Source organism: Hippopotamus amphibius, chromosome 16 (assembly GCF_030028045.1).
Source record: "Hippopotamus amphibius kiboko isolate mHipAmp2 chromosome 16, mHipAmp2.hap2, whole genome shotgun sequence".
NCBI lineage: Eukaryota > Metazoa > Chordata > Mammalia > Artiodactyla > Hippopotamidae > Hippopotamus > Hippopotamus amphibius.
Genome location: NC_080201.1, coordinates 62,723,648 through 62,741,110, shown reverse-complemented (window position 1 = coordinate 62,741,110; position 17,463 = coordinate 62,723,648). Strand labels below are relative to the sequence as shown.

Below are 17,463 nucleotides of genomic sequence, written 5' to 3'. Positions count from 1 at the left end.
CTTCCCTGACGCCGAGACTAGATCCCATCCTGCTGCTACACATCTTATGAACCCGTTTGTTCACGTCAACACTTGAGATTCTCTAAATTTCTAACATTTCGTTTAACGTCCATCTTCCCCATTAAGCTCAAGTTTCTATGAGAACAGGGACCGTGTCCATTTTGTTCACGGCACACTATTCCCATCGCCCAGCTCAGCACCTGGCACGGAGCAGGTACCACGACCTCTCTTGATGCCAGTCAACCTCTTCAGCCTCAGCCTCCGCCACTATCCCCCATGCCTACGACTCCTTCTCACATTTCCTTCCCTTACCAACTTCTTCCCCTTCCTTTAGGTCTCCATACCCTCCCTTTTTACCAGCTCAACGTCTCTCCATCCTTCAGTTCTCATCTTATATTCCAGGTCCCTGACCCACGCGCGCACCCCACTCCAAAGTAGATCGGCGGCCTGGTGACACACACCCCGCACGCCCTGTGTATGCCCTAAGGCGCTTCACACATCTGTGATTCAAGCAATTACTTGATTAAGCCTGTCTCTCCAGGTACCATGCAAAGCGCTAACGAGGGCCGGGGACGACGTTTTGCTCCCGTTACATCCCCAGAGCCGTAACAACGTAGGAGCATTCGAGACCTTCGGGTAGTCAGTCCACAAAGGCCCGCCTTTCTCCTTACACACTTCCTCCCCACACCCAGGAATCCAACCTCCCGCCCCTGCCGCGTCTCTATCACACTCACCTCTTCCCTCCTCGCGCGACCGTTTCTAGGAAATTAGCTTCCCAACAGCGGGCGACGCTCACTGATGACGTCTCACCCTCGCGCCGCCGCCGGGGCAAAGCTGCGCTCTGATTGGCCCCCGCCCGGCGCCGTCCCCGGCGGCGTTTAGAACAACAACTTTATTAGCACCGCCCGGCAGAGAAGGGGCGAGCGGGAGAGAGGAACTGGGGCTTTATCCGGCTCACGGCCCCGCTGTGGACTGAGCCTGATAAGCGGAGAATCGCCGCACTCTGACGACGAGGTGTCGAGACAAGAGTAAAGGCGAAGTCAAGTCAGACGACCGGTGGAGGCGTTCGACGAGAAAGCTAGGCCTTTAAGCCGGGAGTCGAGGTGGAGGTGGAGGTGGAGGTGGAGGGAAGCTGCGCGGGGCCGGGCCGGAAATAGGAAACTACAGCTCCCAAAAGGCATAGCGGCAAAGTCCCGGATACCGGGGCCGTGAAGCCTGATGGGACAGGTAGTTTTGCGAACGACTTACCCTAGAGGTTTGCGAGGCTGGAAGTTCTGAGGCCCGGGGCGCCCGGAGCGGGAGAAGGATGGAACTGGAGCAGAGAGAGGGGTGAGTGGCTTTGGGGAAAACTACGAATCCCAAGAGACATTGCGGCTGCATACGATTGGTCTTCTGCGTTGAGGACTGACGGGGGATTGCAGTTTCTGCAGCTGCTTTAGCTTAGCACTCTTCTAGGGACTCGGGTGCATACTCGAGCATCCTGGGGGAGGAGGCTGCGGGTCTAGACTCCTGGAGCTGAGAGACGAGGAGGTTGGAGGCTGGGACTCCGGGGTCTGACTGAGGGGATTGCGGGCTAGATCTCCCCGTGCTACTCGGGGAAAGATAAGTGTCTGGAAGTCTGGCCTCCTTGATACTGGGAAGGGTGGGCTGGGGGCCCGAACTCCTAGGCCTGAGGGAGGAGGGATCTGGGGGCCTGGACTCCTACATCCTGGGAGGAAGGGGCCGGGGCTCGAACTCTTGCGGGTCCTGGGAAGGGTGGTCTGGGGGCCCCCAGACTCCTGCGTCAGAGGGAGAAGGGGACTGGGGGCTGGGCTCCTGGTCTGTGGGAGGAGGGACTAGGGGCCGGGGGTCAGGGTCCCTGAGCCCCCTGACCCTACAGGACCATGGCAGCTGTGGGCTTTGAAGAGTTCTCAGCGCCGCCAGGCTCAGAATTGGCGCTGCCTCCGCTGTTCGGGGGTCACATCCTGGAGAGTGAGCTTGAGACCGAAGTGGAGTTTGTGTCCGGGGGTCTGGGCGGCTCCGGGCTCCGGGAGCGAGATGAAGAGGAAGAGGCAGCCCGGGGCCGGCGGCGGCGTCAACGGGAACTAAATCGCAGGAAGTACCAGGCTCTAGGTCGGCGCTGCCGGGAGATCGAGCAGGTAGGTGAGTGTGGATTCCCCCCATTTTGGGGTCCCCTGGCCTCAATTAACAATCCTTCCCAGTCTCTGCCTGTTTAGACGCCCAGCCTTCCTTGCCCAGCTGAATGAACCTTCCATCCATTTATTCATTCATTATTTGTTTACTTAGCACCTAATTCGTGTCAGGCACTGTGCAAGGCTCCTTGGAGAGCTGTCTCCTCTAGGAGGGTCACGTGAAAATCCAGATCGCCTCACTGATGTTTCACGGGTGCCTCTCTTGCTCCCCACTGATCAAACGTTTCAAATCTCCCATACCCCTGACATCATCTGCCCCTCATGTCCTGTCCGTTCTGCCTCTCAGATCTCTCTCCCGTCCTTCTGCTCCCCTCCATCCCCACAGCCTCCGTCCAGACTCAGGTTCTCTCTGCTGAATCACTGCATTAGCCTCCTTGATGAGAATGAGAGTGGAGCAGTAAGCATGGCCAGATCTTGAAAGGCCACGAACACCAGAGCAAGAAGTTTGGATTTTTTTTTTTTTTTTTTTTTTTTTGAGAGTGATGGGGAGCTATCAAAAGCTCTCAAACAGGGGAGGGATAGGGTCAGGTCGGGGTGTTTGAAAGACTCTCTGAATTTGGTTGGACTCTTTTGCTAGGTCTGCTGTATCAAAACCACAAACAGATGGCCAAGTAACAGAAATGTACTGTCTCACGGTTCTGGAGACTAGAAGCCTAGGATCAAGGTGTCAGCAGGGCTGGTTCATCCTGAGGGCTGTGGGAGAATCCGTTATCTGTTCTAGGCATCCTCCCTAGCTTCTGGTGGTTTGCTGGAGAGCTTTTGTCTTCCTTGGCTTGTAGATCTCTGCTTTCGTCTTCACGTGGCGTTCTTCCTGTGCTTTTGTGTGTGTGTGTATCTCAATTTCTTTTAATAAGGATGCCACCACTCATATTACATTAGGGCCAACCACCTCATTTAGCTTGATTACCTTTTGTGAAGACCCTGTGTCCAAATAAGGTCACGTTCTGAGGTACCGGGAGTTAGGATGCCAGTGTACCTTTATGGAGGGACACCATCCAACCAGTAATGATGGTGTGCGGGGAGTTCCGGAAGAGGGGTGGCTGGTGTAGTGGCCCAGGCAGGAGAGGAGGAGGGCTGAGCTGGGGTAGGAGTCAAGGAGAGGAGAGAGAGGGACGGCTTAGAGAACTAACAAGGAAGTGAGGTTTGAGCTGAGTCTTAGGATAAGTAGGAGCATGTCAAGCTGGAGGGAAAAGTACATTCAGGACTCCGCATAGCACAGGGCTTACTCGGGACTGGAGAGGTATTTGGTCTGATGGGGATGTTGGGGAGGGGATTTGAATGCCAGGCCAAGGGCAGTGGGAGCCGTGGAAGTGCTTGGAGCAGGGGGGCTCCAGGTATTAAAATATATTCCCCTGCAGCTGCACGAAGGTTGAACCTGTGCAGTCCCAGTCCCCCGCACAGACCCAGCAGACACACACAAACACAGCACCAGATGACAGTGACCAGGTTACCAGGTGTTCCCAGCAGCACTCTTTGTGATACGGTTTTATGTCTGTGTATACACAGCAAATCGGAAATATAAAAATACATAATATGTATAAACCAGATACTATGTATCTTTTACCAGGTTGCTTTTGCCTCAGCTCCATCCTTCAGCTCACTCCAGCCTCTGTTCTCTCCACGACCATTCCTCTCTCTTCTTTTCTCCCCCGCCCATGATTTCAGGACTCCTCATGTCACTCTGGGTCTATAGGGTCTTTGAGTGCAAGGGTGGTGCTGTCAGAGTGACCACTCTCACCTGTGAGCGCCCACTGTGTGCCGGGCCTGCTCTGGGGACTTTACAGAAGGACATCTGGGAACACTTTCAGCCCTGCCCACCCCACCCCTTAAGCAGCAGGTATTCTGAGCCCTGTTTAACAGATGGATGCTGGGGTCCAAAGAGACAACCATTTGCTCAAATGGAGCTGCATTTGGGCTTCTTCTCCTCTTAGCCACCCCCTCCCACCTCCAGAATAAGTTCTATTATTATTCTCCTTTTACCAATGCAGAAACCCAAGGCTCAGAGAGGTTAAGTAACTTGCCGAAGGTCACACAGCTGAGAAGTGGCAGGCTGGGATTCGAACCCAGGTCCTTCTGACCCAGGAGCAGAACACACTCTTTCATGCCTCAGCCACACATCTCCGATGGCCCTAACTAAAGCAGCTGCCTCCTGCTCTAATCTCCAGCATGTCTGCCAGTCTGGTGTCGTTCAAGCACTTTATCACTATGTGAAATCATTTGTTTAGCAGTATTTAGAGAGCACGCCCTCTGCCAGGCTCTGCTCAAGGCACTGGAGATAGGGGCACAAATCCTGGTCCTTTGGGGCTTCTGTACTGGTGGGAGAGACAGACAGTGAGGACACTGAGTGGAGAGAGAGGTGTAAGGTGATGGAAGAGTGGAGCTGAGAAAGGGGGTGCGGGGGGCAGGGGCAGGCGCGGGAAGGGAGAAGGTCTCAGCAGACTCCCTGAGCAGGTCGCCTTTGAGCACAGTCTTGAGGTAAGGAGCTACGCAGGCACCTGGGGGAGAGCAGGTGGGAAGCCCCCAGGACAGGACGCGGTCAGGGGACTCGCGCGTGAGCTCGGCGGCCAGCGTGCATGGCGTGGACGAGGGAGTGGAGCACGAGAGGCCGTGAGGAGGGGGAGGCGCAGACGCAGAGGGCCCTAGAGGCCCCGGGACCCAGCGGGGCGCCACGCACCGCGTGTTGCACACGTGGGCTGCAGGTGAGCGGCGCTCCCCCCTCCCCGCAGGTGAACGAGCGGGTGCTGAACAGGCTGCACCAGGTGCAGAGGATCACGCGGAGACTGCAGCAGGAGCGCAGGTAACCTGCCGCCTGCCCGGGACCGCACCGCGCCTCTGCTCCCCACCACGGTCACCACCTCGGGGCTTGGAGGAGAGCCGAGCCCGGGCCTGGGGGCGTGGTGCGCTCCCCCTGAATGGAGCGTAGCGGATGCAGGAGACCACACGTAGGCGCACAGACTCAGCTTCATGCGCTGTTGTGCTGTGTGACGCTGGGCAAGCCACATCCCCTCTCTGAGCCCCACTTCCCCGTCAACTAAGGCTTAGCGCCAGAATCACAAGGCTGCCGAGGTTTAAATGGGAGCCCGCAGGGGATGAGCTCAGCTGAGCCTCCCTCTCTGACCAGGAGGGGCGTGAGCTCTGGGGCCCGCCTGCCACTCCACTGGGGTCCCCATCTCCGTGAAACGTGGAAAACGGGCCTTATGACAAAGGCTCCATGATGCCAAGAGCTCGGGTCAGTCCTCAGCCCCCCCCCAACCCCGCTTACCTGACCCAGCGGATGCACCCTCTTCTTTGAAGCACTTTCTTGGCGTCCAGGTCACTCACCTGCCTCGGTTTCCCCTCCTCCCAGCCCCTTCGGTGGTTCATCCTCCTCTCCTGTAGCAGCCAGGGCTCAGCCGCTGGGTCCGCCTCCTGTCCACACCCGTGCTGTCCAGGACGCGAGCCGCAGGTGGTGACTTTATTTTACAGTGAGGTTGAAATCGAACAGCCATTGAGATACATTTCCGTTCCTCTGAATGAAATTGAAAATTCAGTTCCTCAGTGTCCTTGCTACACTTGTACCCAGGAGTCACAGGCCAAGGAGATTAAGATGAAGTGAAATTGGAAACTCACTCCCTCCGTGGCAGGAGCCTCATTTCACGTGCTTGGTAGCCACGTGGTTCCCATTTTCATCTAAATTCACTAAAATCAAGCAAAATTTAAAATTTCCATTCCTCAGTCACTCTTGCCACGGGCCAGGTGCTCAAGGATAGTGACAGGTGACCAGTGGCTTCCGTGGTGGACAGCACAGAGAGGACACTGGATACATATTTGTAGAATGAGAGATTGTGCAGGTAAAACGCTCCACCCAGGCTCTGGCTTATGAGGACCATTTAATCAGAGCGTAAAACAAAAAACCAAAAAGCTTTTAGAAGCAGGGATGGGGAAGAGAAGGCAGTGTCAGCAGTGAGACTGTTCCGGGCCCGCCTCCCACTTACCAATGAACATAATAACTTACGTTTGACTGTTTACTGAGCTGAGTGCTGTGGCGCTACCATGGGGTTGCAGTATCGCTCTCAGCAGGGCTTGTCACCTCCGGGTTACAGGGCAGGAGGTGAGGTGCAGAGGTCACCTGGTCCTGCCCAGAGTCCCACTGGCTGCTCAAGTGCTTGGCACCTGGGTGTCTCAGACCCTCCGGGTCCAGGACAGCTTTGGCTTCAGTTGGAGCTGGGCTGTCGTGGGCGCCCTTCCCAACCGCTAGAAGGCGGCTTCTCTCCGGGCAGGTTCCTCATGAGAGTGCTGGACTCCTATGGTGATGACTACCGCGCCAGCCAGCTCACCATCGTGCTGGAGGTGAGCGTGGGGTGGCGGGCGGGCTGGGAGACCGGGAGCCCAGGACACAGCCTTCACCCACCCACCTCCATCTCTGCCAGGACGAGGGCAGCCAGGGCACAGACGCCCCCACCCCAGGCAACACCGAGAACGAGCCCCCAGAGAAAGAGGGGCTGTCCCCGCCTAGAAGGACGCCTGCACCCCCAGAACCCGGCAGCCCAGCCCCTGGCGAGGGGTCCAGCGGGCGGAAGAGGCGGCGAGTGCCCCGGGATGGCCGCCGAGTGGGAGCTGCGCTGACTCCAGAACTGGCCCCAGTGCAGGTGGGGGAGGCCTGGAGCCCAGGGGCTGGTGGGTGGGCGGGCTGGTGGGCAGGACCAGGACCAGGACCAGGACCGGGGCTCCTGGGCTTCCCTGCGGTGCTGCAGGGAGTTGGGGGCTGGGCCTTACAAGGCAGGGAAAATTGGAAGGGTTGGGGCTGGCCAGGGAAGGAGAAAGAGTTGGAAAATGCCAGGCAGGGGCTTGGATGGAGAAGGAAGATCTGGAGGACGTTCTAGGGAGCAGAAAAGATAGCCGGGGAGGGTGGGCAGCAGGAGGGAGAGCAGGCAGGTGAGGGAGGCAACACTGGAGGACGTGGGCCTGGGGAGGCTGGGACTTCTGGGAGGTGCACAGAGGACGCTGTCTGGCCTGGGAAGGGACAGTGAGGCCGGGGGCCTTCTCATGGCCTGCTTTACCTCCCCCAGATTAAGGTCGAGGAAGACTTTGGCTTTGAAGCAGACGAGGCCCTCGACTCGAGTTGGGTTTCTCGGGGGCCTGACAAGCTGCTGCCCTACCCTACCCTCGCCAGCCCCCCGTTTGACTGACCCCCCAAAACCAATAAACCAACCCCCACACTCGCCTTGGCCACGGTCTGCTGCTTCCCCCTCTAACCACACACACTCAGACTCGGGGGTTGGTTTTCACATTTTTATTGGGGGCCGTCAAGGAGGGCACCTCTCCCTGTCAGCAGAGATCACAGTTTCTTCAGCCACTCCAAGCTTTGGCCCTGGGGGTCCTGCGGGTGGCTGGGCACGTCGGGCATGTTCCCGTCATCTCGGAGGGGCACTGTGGGACAGGAGGGTGGGCCACTGAGACCAGCGGACCGCTCAGGGCCCGCAGAGGAGGGCTGGCCTGTCCGCTTATATTCAAAGAGGGAAACGGGACCCCAGGGAGAGAGAAGAGAGTGGGGATCAGATGCAGGGAAACGGAGACAGAGGCCTAGAGACATGGGAAACCAGAACGACAGATACAGAAGGGAGACCCAGAGAAAGACCCAACAGAGGTAAGGAAGCAGGACAGAGACCTGGAGAGGTGGACACCCAGAAAGACAAAACTCCAGAAAGCAGCAAAGGTCGGGAATCCAGACAAGGACAGAAATCTGGAACCACAACAGAGACTCGCTGCAAAAACAGACAGGAAGTGGATCTTATGGCATGTGGGTTATATCCATTGAAGGAAAAAGAGAGACAGAGTCCAGACTGCACTGCGGAATCTCGGATCCCTGCAGAGGAAAGACCCGCCCAGCGTCACTCCTCCCCCAGCATAGCCAGCTCCCAAGGTCACTGCCCGGGCTCCCACTCACCTGGGTAGTTGTAGGGTGTGGCCTGGTTGATCATGGTGGAGTACTTGGTGTAGGGGCTGATTGCGGGCAGAATTAAAGCTGCGGAGAGACACAGGGGTGAGGCCCAGGGGAAGGAGGCAGCGGGGACAGAAACGGAGCCTTGACAAAACGGGGTCAGGTGCATGGGGGGAGGGGGGCAGGGGGATCCAGCACCTCCAGGAGGCCCCTCTGGGAGCCCCATATATTCAGCAGGAGGGTTTATAACACTTTTTTTCTTGGAGGTGCGAGTAGAAGCCAAGCATTGATAGAAGGCACAGGAGGGAGGAAGGGGGTGGGCATGAAATGAGTGCATTTGAGTCATGGGGCACATTAAGGGGTGTGGGTCAGGGGGTGTCCTGGGAATGTTCCAGAGGAATCATGCAGTGTTACAAACGGAGGGAGAGGGGTTTGTACAAAGAACAGTCATTGAGGAATTACAGTCTCTCTGGGGTGGGAGCTGGGAGACACGGGGGGCTGAGGCGGGGCACGTAAAGGAATGTTCTAGGCCAGCGCTGTCCCATGGAAATATGAGCTACAAACGTAATTTTACAATTTCTAATAACCACATGAAAGTTAAAACATACAAATTAAAAAATAAATTTAACCTAGTATATCTAAAACATCATTTCAACATATCATCAACACAAAAAACGATACCTTATATACTTCTTGTTATACTATGTCTTTGAAATCCAGTGTATGCTTTATATCAGCGCAACACGTACCATCTCAATACATACTGGCCCCATTTTAAGTGTTCAGTGGCCCACGTGGGACAACTGTATTCTAGAACCTCACCCAGAGGGTGGCCTGCCAACCAGCAGTATTGACAAGACCTGGGAACTTGTCAGAAATGCAGCATCCCCAGACCCACCCCGGAGCTCCTGAATCACAACCTGTATTTCAACAGGAAACCCACTCCCACAGTGTCAGCTTAAAGTCTGAGTAGCCCAGGTCTACAGCTGAGGTTCTCAATCAGGGAGGCACATGAGAACCACTGGGGGACTCTCACAAGACACAACCTTCCCTAGCCCCACCTCCACCCCACCCAATTCAATTCAGAATCTCGTGGGGGGTGAGGGTGAAAGGGGAGGATAAACACATTACTTTTCATTTATTGTTATTATTATTATCTTAGCGCTTAAGTGTTTATAACGCACGTCTAGGACTGAGAACCTCTCCTTTGAAGGCATTATGAACCTCTTGGATGGGTGTGCACGGGGTGGGGAGCGATAGGGTGGTGGAGGGGGTCGTGATATCAGGGATGGGGGTGTTGGCACACAAGTGGGGCCACGGAATGTAGAGGGCGGTGGTCGGGGGTGCAGGATGGAATGATGCGGGGGGGGGGGGCCCGCGGAGGAGGTAAAGCCGGGACGCCAGCTGCGGATGCAGCACGTTCGCGCCCGGGGCACTCACGCACCGAGGCCGGCGATGGTGAAGGATGCCACTAGCACCGGCTCCTTGGCCCAGACATTCTTGAAGAAGGCGACGATCCCTGGAAGGGTGGGCGAGGAGGGTCACCCCTGCAGGTGATGCCCCCGGTGACCTCTACCCTTCTCGCGCCACCCCCGCTCTGGAGGAGCCCCCTCGTGACCTCTGTGTCACTCTCTCGCCCGGACCCCACCGCCTCCATGGGGGCTCCGCCTTGCCCTACCCCCGGCACCACCCGAGGTTCCCGGTAGCATCTCCGCGAGCCAGCAGAACCCGCACTTACTCCCGGCCATCTTGGTCTCGGCGGCGGCGGCGGCGAGGGCGCGGAGCACCTTGGGAGTTGTAGTCCCTGGGCACGACCTCCGCAGTCCGCGTCCTCACGTGCGCAGGGGCGCAGAACAGCAACTGGAGGCGGTGGCTGGGGCGCGGAGCACTCTGGGAGTTGTGGTCCTGGCCCGCGAGGCTCCACGGCGGAGTCTGCGCGTGCGCACTACCGCAGACCAGCCGTCCGGGCCGACGGCTGCGGGAAAGGAGGCGGCGCTGCAGGTTTCAGTGCAGAGCTGTTTTGGAGCATCTGCCGCAGCTCTCTTCTCGCTCAGCCTAGAAAAGTCGCTCCGGAGGAGTAACTTCCGGTCCTCCTACTGCGGCCCAGCTAAGGCGGAATGCTTCAGTCCCCATTTTATAGTTTCCTTTTGAGAGCCCATTTTACAGGTGGACAAACGGAGGCTGGGAGAGGACAAATGACCAATCGATCACGTGAGGTCGCAACTCAAAATCAGCTCGTCCTGCAAGCCCTAACTCTCATCCCAGAAGGGTTAAGGGCCTTCTGTGGACTCACAGGGCCTCTGTGTGACCTCCACTGTAGCGCACATCATTTTGTTTTGTTTTGTTTTGAACTAACCTGGTCGGGATCTACTTGAGCTGGGAGCTACTTGAACACAGTAATGCAGCAATGTGGTCTGAGTCCCTCCTGTACCCGCCCTCCCACCCCGCCCCAACCGTGCAGCACCGGTTCTGGCACATAATAGGTGCTCCCTTTTTTTTCTTTAATGAATACAACCGTCATGACCGCACCCTCTCCCACTTTTTTCCGCAGAACCATGGGGCTGTGACACAATCACCCCACCTCGCTCCTTCCTTCCCTAAATAGGGCTCTGGCTTTCTGATGTTGTCTCATTTCCCATTCGGGGAGAGGGCACGGCTGAGCCCTGGCTCCTGCTCCCGCTCCAGCCGAGAACGGCCCACCATGGCCCCGGTGCTATTCCTGCCGCTGCTGACCCTCTGTAAGGCACCGCAGCCCCTTCTCCCTGGGTCCCCGGCTGGGCTGGGGCCTCCCTGAGGGCAGATGCAAGGTGGTCGGGCAGTGCTAGCTGAGAGTTTGCAATTCCAGGCCAGAATAACAGGAGTGGGGCTCAGACCCCTGAGTCCTAAGGCGAGAGGACCCTGGGGTCCCGAATTCCTGGGTTCTTGGAAGAGGAGGAAGTTGGGGGCAGGATTCTCTAGATCTTGAAGCAGGAGAGGGCTAGGGACCTGGGAACAGGGTACCTACAGTACCCTAGATCTTGATGTGGGGTGGGGGGAGATGGAAGCCAGGACACCTGGGTCCCTGGGAAAGGAGGAAACTGGGGGCCCATCTTCCTGCAGCCCAGAGAGGAGAAACTGTCGGCTCAGATTATCATCTCCTGGAAATGGTGGAGTCCAAGAGTCTGAATTCTTGGGTGTAGAGGCAAGAGGGGCTTGTGTCCAGACTTTGGGTTTCTTGAGTAGGGGGGGATTGGAAGTCTGGACTTATGGCTACTGAGAGAGGAGGAAGTATGAGTAAGATTCCTGTTTCCCAGAAGAAAGAGGGCCTGGGGACTTAGATTCCTGGGTGCCCAATGAGGTAGAGCTGGGAGCAGGGAAGGCTTTGATAAGACCAAGCCCCTTTGACCTTCTGTAGGGCTGGTGTGTCACGCAGACATCACTCCAACTGGTGAGTAACACTCCCCACCCATTCTCTTGTGTGTTGCTGACACCCCATTTCCAGCTACTCAGATTTTGCCTTGGTGCCTACCCTCACCCCAGATTTCCTCACTTCCCTCCTGTATTTCTTTCCCTCCTTCCTTCCTCATTCACTTTAGTGACCAGTATGAGTAAGTGGAAGATCATGAACTTTGCAGTTAAAGAGACCTAAGCTGGAACCCCAGTTTCACCATTGTATTCATTTATGACCTTGAACAAACTACTGAATGCTAAGACTCAGTTTCTTTCTCTGTAAAATGGGCTGTTGTGAGGATTTAATAAAATCACATGTGTGAAACCCTTGGCTCAGAGCTTGGCAAAGTGCAGGGCTCAAGAGAGAGGATCTCTGGCAAGGCCTATTATCCCCCCTTTGTAAAGTAGGGTCCTCCACCCTGAGACAGCTCTGGGTTTCTTTCCAGGCTTTCTGATGGGTGAGACTCCTTCCTCTTAATTTCCCTCCACTACACTCCAACTTCAAATAAGAATCTCCTGGAGAACTGTGAATACCTTAGCTATCAATGTATTTTATTTTTTAAATGCTAAAGTTAACATATTAATAGTTTAAAAAATTAATCATCAAAGGATGTATAACAACCTCCTTCTTCCCCTTCCTCATCTTCCTTAAATAATCTCTGAATCCTTATAAACAATTTCCATGCATTCAAACACACATATGTATTTTTGTACTTCTTTTTTTCCCAAAGCAAAATTGGTATTTTGTGACTCACACTGTTCTTACATTTTTCCCTTTGCAATCTCTCTTGGCGACATTTCTGTGTCATTATAGCTAGCTGTACCTTTTCCTCTCTTTTTTAAAACTGCTGTGTCGCATTTGCTATCGTACAGCTGGATTCTAGTTTATTTGGTCCTCCTGATGCATATGTAGGTTGTTTCCAACTTTTCCCCTCACGATCACTGCTGCAGTGAGCGTTTCTGTATGAGCTTTTTGTGCCCGTGTAAGTGCGTCTGTCTGGGGTGGACTTATTGGGTGGTTGGTCATGCCCTTTGTGTATCTTGATAGAAACTGACAAACTGCCTTCTCAAAAGGTGCAGTTGAGTGCACCTAAGTGCCTGTTTTGCTACATAGTCACCCAAACACAGTGCTAACCATTATTTAAAATTTTTGACAACCTGAGAGGCAAAAATGTCTTACTATTGTTTTAATTTTTAAAAATAATATTACTGAGGTTGAACAACTTTCACATCGTAACCCCCCAATGTATTTTGGTCAGTTGGACTTTCACGTCTGTGAACTGTCTATTCATGTTTTGCCCAACTTTCAGTTGAGTTGGCTCTAGGATTTCTTTCTGTACTCAATCTATGTGATTTATGAATAAGCCATTTCTGCCAGTGCTGTCACTTGTCTTCTAGCTTCATTTATAGGTCTTTTCTCACACACTGCTTTAAAATGTTGAAGTGGTCAAATTAATTAACCTTGTTCCTTCTGAATTTTTCCTTTTATATTTTAAGACAGCCTTCTCTACCCCCCAAGACAAATATATTTTCCTATATTTTTTCTAATACTTTTATAGTTTTTTTTTAAACACATGCAGTTCTTTACATTAATCTAGAATTTGTTTTGGGGAACGGTGTGAGGTAGGGATCCAACAATTTTTCCCCCAAATAGATAGCAAGTTTTGGCAACTACTGAACTATGTCAAATACAGTACAGATGTTGTGGAGGGCAATTTGAAATCGCAGACTTCTGGGACCCAGTCCCTTGCAGTGATGTTTAAAAATCATGGAGTAAAAGTCAGGAGTTGATGCCCTGTTCCTCTGATGTGCAGTTAATTTTGACAAGCCTCAGTGGGGGGTCCAGCATCTCCCCTATTTTACAAGCAGGGAACTGAGGGTGAGAAAGGGGCAGTGATTCCCAAGGAGATTCTCCTCCTACTCCAGCTGCCCCCTCATCTCCTCCGGCTCCTAGGAAGCCTGAGGACCCAGGCAGCCCCATTTATTCAGTCTCCCCAGCCTCACACCCCAAGCCGTGGCTGCGGGCTCAGCCAGCAGCAGTTGTGCCCCCCGGGGTCAACGTCACCTTGAGGTGCCAGGCACCCCAGCGCGCCTGGAGGTTTGTACTCTTCAAGTCTGGAGAGATGGCTCCTGTGCTTTCCCGGGATGTATCTGTGGAGCTGGCGGAGTTCTTCCTGGAGGAGGTGACCCCAGACCAGGGGGGCAGTTACCGCTGCTGCTACCAGAGGCTAGACGGGGGGCCAGGTGTCTGGTCCCACCCCAGTGATGCCCTGGAACTGCTGGTGATAGGTGAGGTCCTGGGAGAAGGTGGTGTGGAGAAGGGACACAGGTGGGATGAGGGAGGGGGAGGAGGAACCTAGAGACAGAGAGAGAGAACACACCAGAGAAACGGGTGATTCTCAACCAGTGCCTCTCCCCCCAACCCCCAGTTTGGCAATATCTGGAGACATTTTTGCTTGTCCTGACTGGGGAAGAGCGTGCTACTAGCATCCCATGGGTAGAGGCCAGAGATGTTACAAAACATCCTACAGTGTACCGGACAGTACAACCCCCCCCCCACACCCTCCCCCCAAAGGACTATCCAGATTTATCCAAAAATGTCACCATTGGGACTTCCCTGGCAGTCCAGTGGTTAGGACTCGGGTGCTTTCACTGCAGGGGGCACGGGTTCAATCCCTGCTCGGGGAACTGAGATCCTGCAAGCCGCGGGTGTGGCAAAAAAAAGAAGTAAAAGTCACGAGTGCCTAAGCTGAGACACAGACGCAGCCTCTGAGACCAGGGGAGTGAAACACAGACGACTGGGAGGTTTAAAACAGAGAATTTTAGTGAGGCACCCGCACAGCGGGGGAGAGAGAGACTCGGGCTGGGAGAGAGAGGCACCAGGGCACAGAGGGGGACACGGAGAAGCTGAGGGAGACCCACAGATGAGGCGACAGACGTCGAGACACGAGCCGGGACAAGAGGAGAGAAAAGCGCAGAGGGAGGCAGAGGCTGAGACTAGGAGAGGAGGGAGAGAAGGAGAGAGGAAAAGATGAAGGAGGGAGGGGGAGAGGGGAGGAGAGAGAGAAGGGGGGAGGAAAAGTGGGGCGGAGGGGAGAGAGGATGGGTGGGCGGAAGAGTGGGGGGGGATGGGGGGGATGGGGGAGGGAGGAAGAGTGGGGCGAGGGGGCGGGAGAGCGCGAGGAGGGGAGATGGGGGCTCAAGCGGGGAGGGGAGAGAGAGCCCAGCCCCCCGGGCCCCGTCTCCTCCCCCGCAGACGAGCTGCCGCGCCCGTCGCTGGTGGCGCTGCCCGGGCCGGTGGTGGCGCCCGGGGCCAACGTGAGCCTGCGCTGCGCCGGCCGCCTGCGGGGGATGAACTTCGCGCTGTACCGCGAGGGCCTGGAGGGCCCCGTGCAGTTCCGCGACTCGGCGCAGCCCTGGGCCGACTTCCCGCTGCTCGGCGCGCGCGCGCCCGGCACCTACAGCTGCTACTACCACACGCCCTCCGCCCCCTACGTGCTGTCCGGGCGCAGCCAGCCGCTGCTCATCAGCGCCGACGGTGAGGGGCCCCGCCCCCAGCCCCAGGGGTCCGGGCCCCCAGCCCCAGGGGTCCAGCCCCCGGCCCCCCTCCCCCAGCCCCAGGGGTCCAGCCCCCAGACCCAGGGGTCCGGGCCCCCAGCCCCTTCTCCCCCAGACCCAGGGGTCCAGCCCCCGGCCCCCCTCCCCCAGACCCAGGGGTCCAGCCCCCAGACCCAGGGGTCCGGGCCCCCAGCCCCTTCTCCCCCAGACCCAGGGGTCCAGACCCCGGCCCCCCTCCCCCAGACCCAGGGGTCCAGCCCCCAGACCCAGGGGTCCGGGCCCCCAGCCCCTTCTCCCCCAGACCCAGGGGTCCCGGCCCCCCGCCTCTCCTCTCCCAGGCCCAGGGGTCCAGTCCCCAGCCCCTCCTCCCTGCGACCCAGGGGTCCAGGTACCCAGCCCCTCCTCCCTCAGACCCAGGAGTTCAGAGCCCCAGGTCCTCCTCCCTCAGACCCAGGGGTCCAGGACCGCCCCTCCCCCCTCACACCCAGCGGTCCGGGGCCCCTGCTCCTATCGACCCCCCTCCAGTTTGAGGCTGGGAATTGCGTCCCAACTCCACTGTGGAGGTTAGGGAGCCAGAGGGCGGGCCGAGACTGGGGTTTGGACGCTGACCGCCTGTCTCCCTTGCTGGCCCCGCAGGCTCACGCTCCTTGGACTACACCCAGGGCAACCTCGTCCGCCTGGGGCTGGCCGGCCTGGTCCTCATGGCTCTGGGCGCGCTGGTCGCTTTCCACTGGCGCAGCCAGAATCCCGCCCCTGGTAACATATGAGCCTGAGCCTCAGAGGACAGAAAAAACTTCCCAGAGAGGATGGAGAAGAAGCTGGAATCCCTTGGGTTGGACCGGGCCTTCCAGGAGCCCCACAGCCCTGCCGGCTGAGCCCAGCTTCCCGAGTGATAATAACCTTTGCCCCAGGCCCCGGATCCTCATCTGGGTTATTTCTCCAGGACCTCCCAGATCAGTGGAAGGCACTACCAGTGGTCAGGCCTTCCTAGCCAGGAAGACCTGAGTTCGAATCCCACTGCCGCTGCTCATTCACCGTGGGATATTAGGAAAGCGACCCTTTCCCAGCCTCAGTTGCCCTGGCTGTAAAATGGGAGCACTGAAATACCCACTTCATTAAGGTTGAGTGGACAATGCACATGAAGGGGTCTAAAACAGTGACTGGCTCACAGAGAATGCTCAATAAATGTTAGGTACTGTATGACAGCTATTTCTAACATAGATTAAGAAGCAAAGTTTGTATCTCAACCCTGGACACACATCCATCTTTGTATCTATAAACTAAAAATTCAAGTTCCACGAAGCAGTATTTACTTCTATTACATGCGTGCACCGACATATTCTAGTTTATTAAAAATGCTGACCATGATTCCCTTCAGTGATGTAAGGATCCCCGTGCCTCACACACACACACACACACACACACACACACATACACACACACACACACACACACACACACACACACAATTTGAGGAAAGATGAGCAGTATTTCTTGATGTGTTCTTTTGTTTCAAAAACTGACCTAAACCAGATCCTGTAGAAAGATTGGGAATTTTAAAACGTGGGTAAACAGCATAGAACGGTGTTATTTCAACATCCAGTTCTCTTAGTGGGTGCGATTAGGGTACTTCATGGTGAGATGAAGCAGCACTGAGTTTTCAAGTCAAATTCACTGCCTGCATGCATTGACTTGCTGAAGAGCTCGGAGGAGAGACCCTGAGTGGAACCTTCTGGGTTTGTTCTTAGTAGCAGCGTGGGACCCTGGTAGAGCATTTCCAGGGCAATCCCCCTGGCATACGGGGGATTGAGGATGTGGGAGATTGAGGTTTGAAGGAGGGAACTAGACCTGGATAGGGCTGCAAAGTCATCAAATCCAATCTGCCCTCTTTACGGAGGGCAAAACGGTGGAATAGATATAGGTAAGGTGAAGCTCCCCCTAAGTCATACGGGGAGTCAGTGGAACATCAGGGAGGCTCACGGCGAGTTTGTTCTTCAGCTGGGCTCCATCTGCCTGCTCACCCACTCATTCACTCATTCAACCATGCATCTGCCTACTCATGCCCTCATTCTGCCATCCATCCATTCATTCATTGATTCTTTTTTTTTAATGGCACATACGATTCTTTTTAATTAAAAAAAATATTTATTGGGACTTCCCTGGTGGCACAGTTGTTAAGAACCCACCTGCTAATGCAGGGGACATGGGTTTGATCCCTGGGCTGGGAAGATCCCACATGCCAAGGAGCAACAAAGCCCGTGTGCCACAACTACTGAGCCTGCACTCTAGAGCCCACAAGCCACAACTACTGAGCCTGCTGCAACTGCTGAAGCCTGAGCACCTGGAGCCCGTACTCGGCAACAA

General features: G+C 55.7%; 4 protein-coding genes across 10 annotated transcripts in view; 2 read left to right on the top strand and 2 right to left on the bottom strand.

The window, feature by feature from the left end:
- Window positions 1-865, bottom strand: part of PRPF31 (pre-mRNA processing factor 31) — a 16,123-nt gene extending 15,258 nt beyond the window's left edge. Inside the window, exon 1 of one of the 6 annotated variants that reach the window (XM_057711999.1) lies at window positions 735-865. The gene's annotated coding sequence lies outside the window, so the exon portion shown is untranslated. Of the gene's footprint in view, window positions 1-461; window positions 663-734 lie in introns of those variants that run through there. The other 5 variants (XM_057711993.1, XM_057711995.1, XM_057711997.1 and 2 more) reach the window with 5 other exon arrangements.
- A 325-nt stretch (window positions 866-1,190) lies between these two features.
- TFPT (TCF3 fusion partner) lies at window positions 1,191-7,395 on the top strand. 2 transcript variants are annotated; one of them, XM_057712000.1, is made up of 6 exons: window positions 1,191-1,329; window positions 1,880-2,138; window positions 4,919-4,989; window positions 6,452-6,521; window positions 6,602-6,820; window positions 7,241-7,395. In XM_057712000.1, exons 1-6 carry the CDS (start codon window positions 1,307-1,309, stop codon window positions 7,358-7,360), a joined length of 762 nt encoding a protein of 253 aa, XP_057567983.1. In that variant the 5' UTR covers window positions 1,191-1,306; the 3' UTR covers window positions 7,361-7,395. The 2 variants fall into 2 exon arrangements, with proteins under 2 accessions (XP_057567983.1, XP_057567984.1); XM_057712001.1 differs by lacking the exon at window positions 1,191-1,329 and adding an exon at window positions 1,336-1,530.
- A 54-nt stretch (window positions 7,396-7,449) lies between these two features.
- Window positions 7,450-10,633, bottom strand: NDUFA3 (NADH:ubiquinone oxidoreductase subunit A3). The gene is made up of 5 exons (XM_057710918.1): window positions 10,567-10,633; window positions 9,851-9,943; window positions 9,557-9,631; window positions 8,119-8,196; window positions 7,450-7,601 (listed from the first exon to the last, which is right to left on the bottom strand). Exons 1-5 carry the CDS (start codon window positions 10,631-10,633, stop codon window positions 7,510-7,512), a joined length of 405 nt encoding a protein of 134 aa, XP_057566901.1. The 3' UTR covers window positions 7,450-7,509.
- An 89-nt stretch (window positions 10,634-10,722) lies between these two features.
- OSCAR (osteoclast associated Ig-like receptor) lies at window positions 10,723-16,384 on the top strand. Its single transcript, XM_057711912.1, has 5 exons — window positions 10,723-10,850; window positions 11,507-11,539; window positions 13,531-13,830; window positions 14,798-15,079; window positions 15,736-16,384. Exons 1-5 carry the CDS (start codon window positions 10,733-10,735, stop codon window positions 15,864-15,866), a joined length of 864 nt encoding a protein of 287 aa, XP_057567895.1. The 5' UTR covers window positions 10,723-10,732; the 3' UTR covers window positions 15,867-16,384.
- Window positions 16,385-17,463: the final 1,079 nt, after the last annotated feature.

Excerpts from the sequence above, each read along its gene's own strand:
- TFPT (XM_057712000.1), top strand. The coding sequence starts at position 1,307 with ATGGAACTGGAGCAGAGAGAGGG. Across the intron at positions 2,139-4,918 it reads GCTGCCGGGAGATCGAGCAG|GTGAACGAGCGGGTGCTGAA; the intron begins GTAGGTGAGTGT and ends CCCTCCCCGCAG. Across the intron at positions 6,522-6,601 it reads AGCTCACCATCGTGCTGGAG|GACGAGGGCAGCCAGGGCAC; the intron begins GTGAGCGTGGGG and ends CATCTCTGCCAG.
- NDUFA3 (XM_057710918.1), bottom strand. The coding sequence starts at position 10,633 with ATGACGGTTGTATTCATTAAAGAAAAAAAAGGGAGCACCTATTATGTG. Across the intron at positions 9,632-9,850 it reads CGAGACCAAGATGGCCGGGA|GGATCGTCGCCTTCTTCAAG; the intron begins GTAAGTGCGGGT and ends CCACCCTTCCAG. Across the intron at positions 8,197-9,556 it reads CTTCACCATCGCCGGCCTCG|CTTTAATTCTGCCCGCAATC; the intron begins GTGCGTGAGTGC and ends GTCTCTCCGCAG.
- OSCAR (XM_057711912.1), top strand. The coding sequence starts at position 10,733 with ATGTTGTCTCATTTCCCATTCGGGGAGAGGGCACGGCTGAGCCCTGGC. Across the intron at positions 10,851-11,506 it reads CCTGCCGCTGCTGACCCTCT|GGCTGGTGTGTCACGCAGAC; the intron begins GTAAGGCACCGC and ends GACCTTCTGTAG. Across the intron at positions 11,540-13,530 it reads CGCAGACATCACTCCAACTG|TCTCCCCAGCCTCACACCCC; the intron begins GTGAGTAACACT and ends CCATTTATTCAG.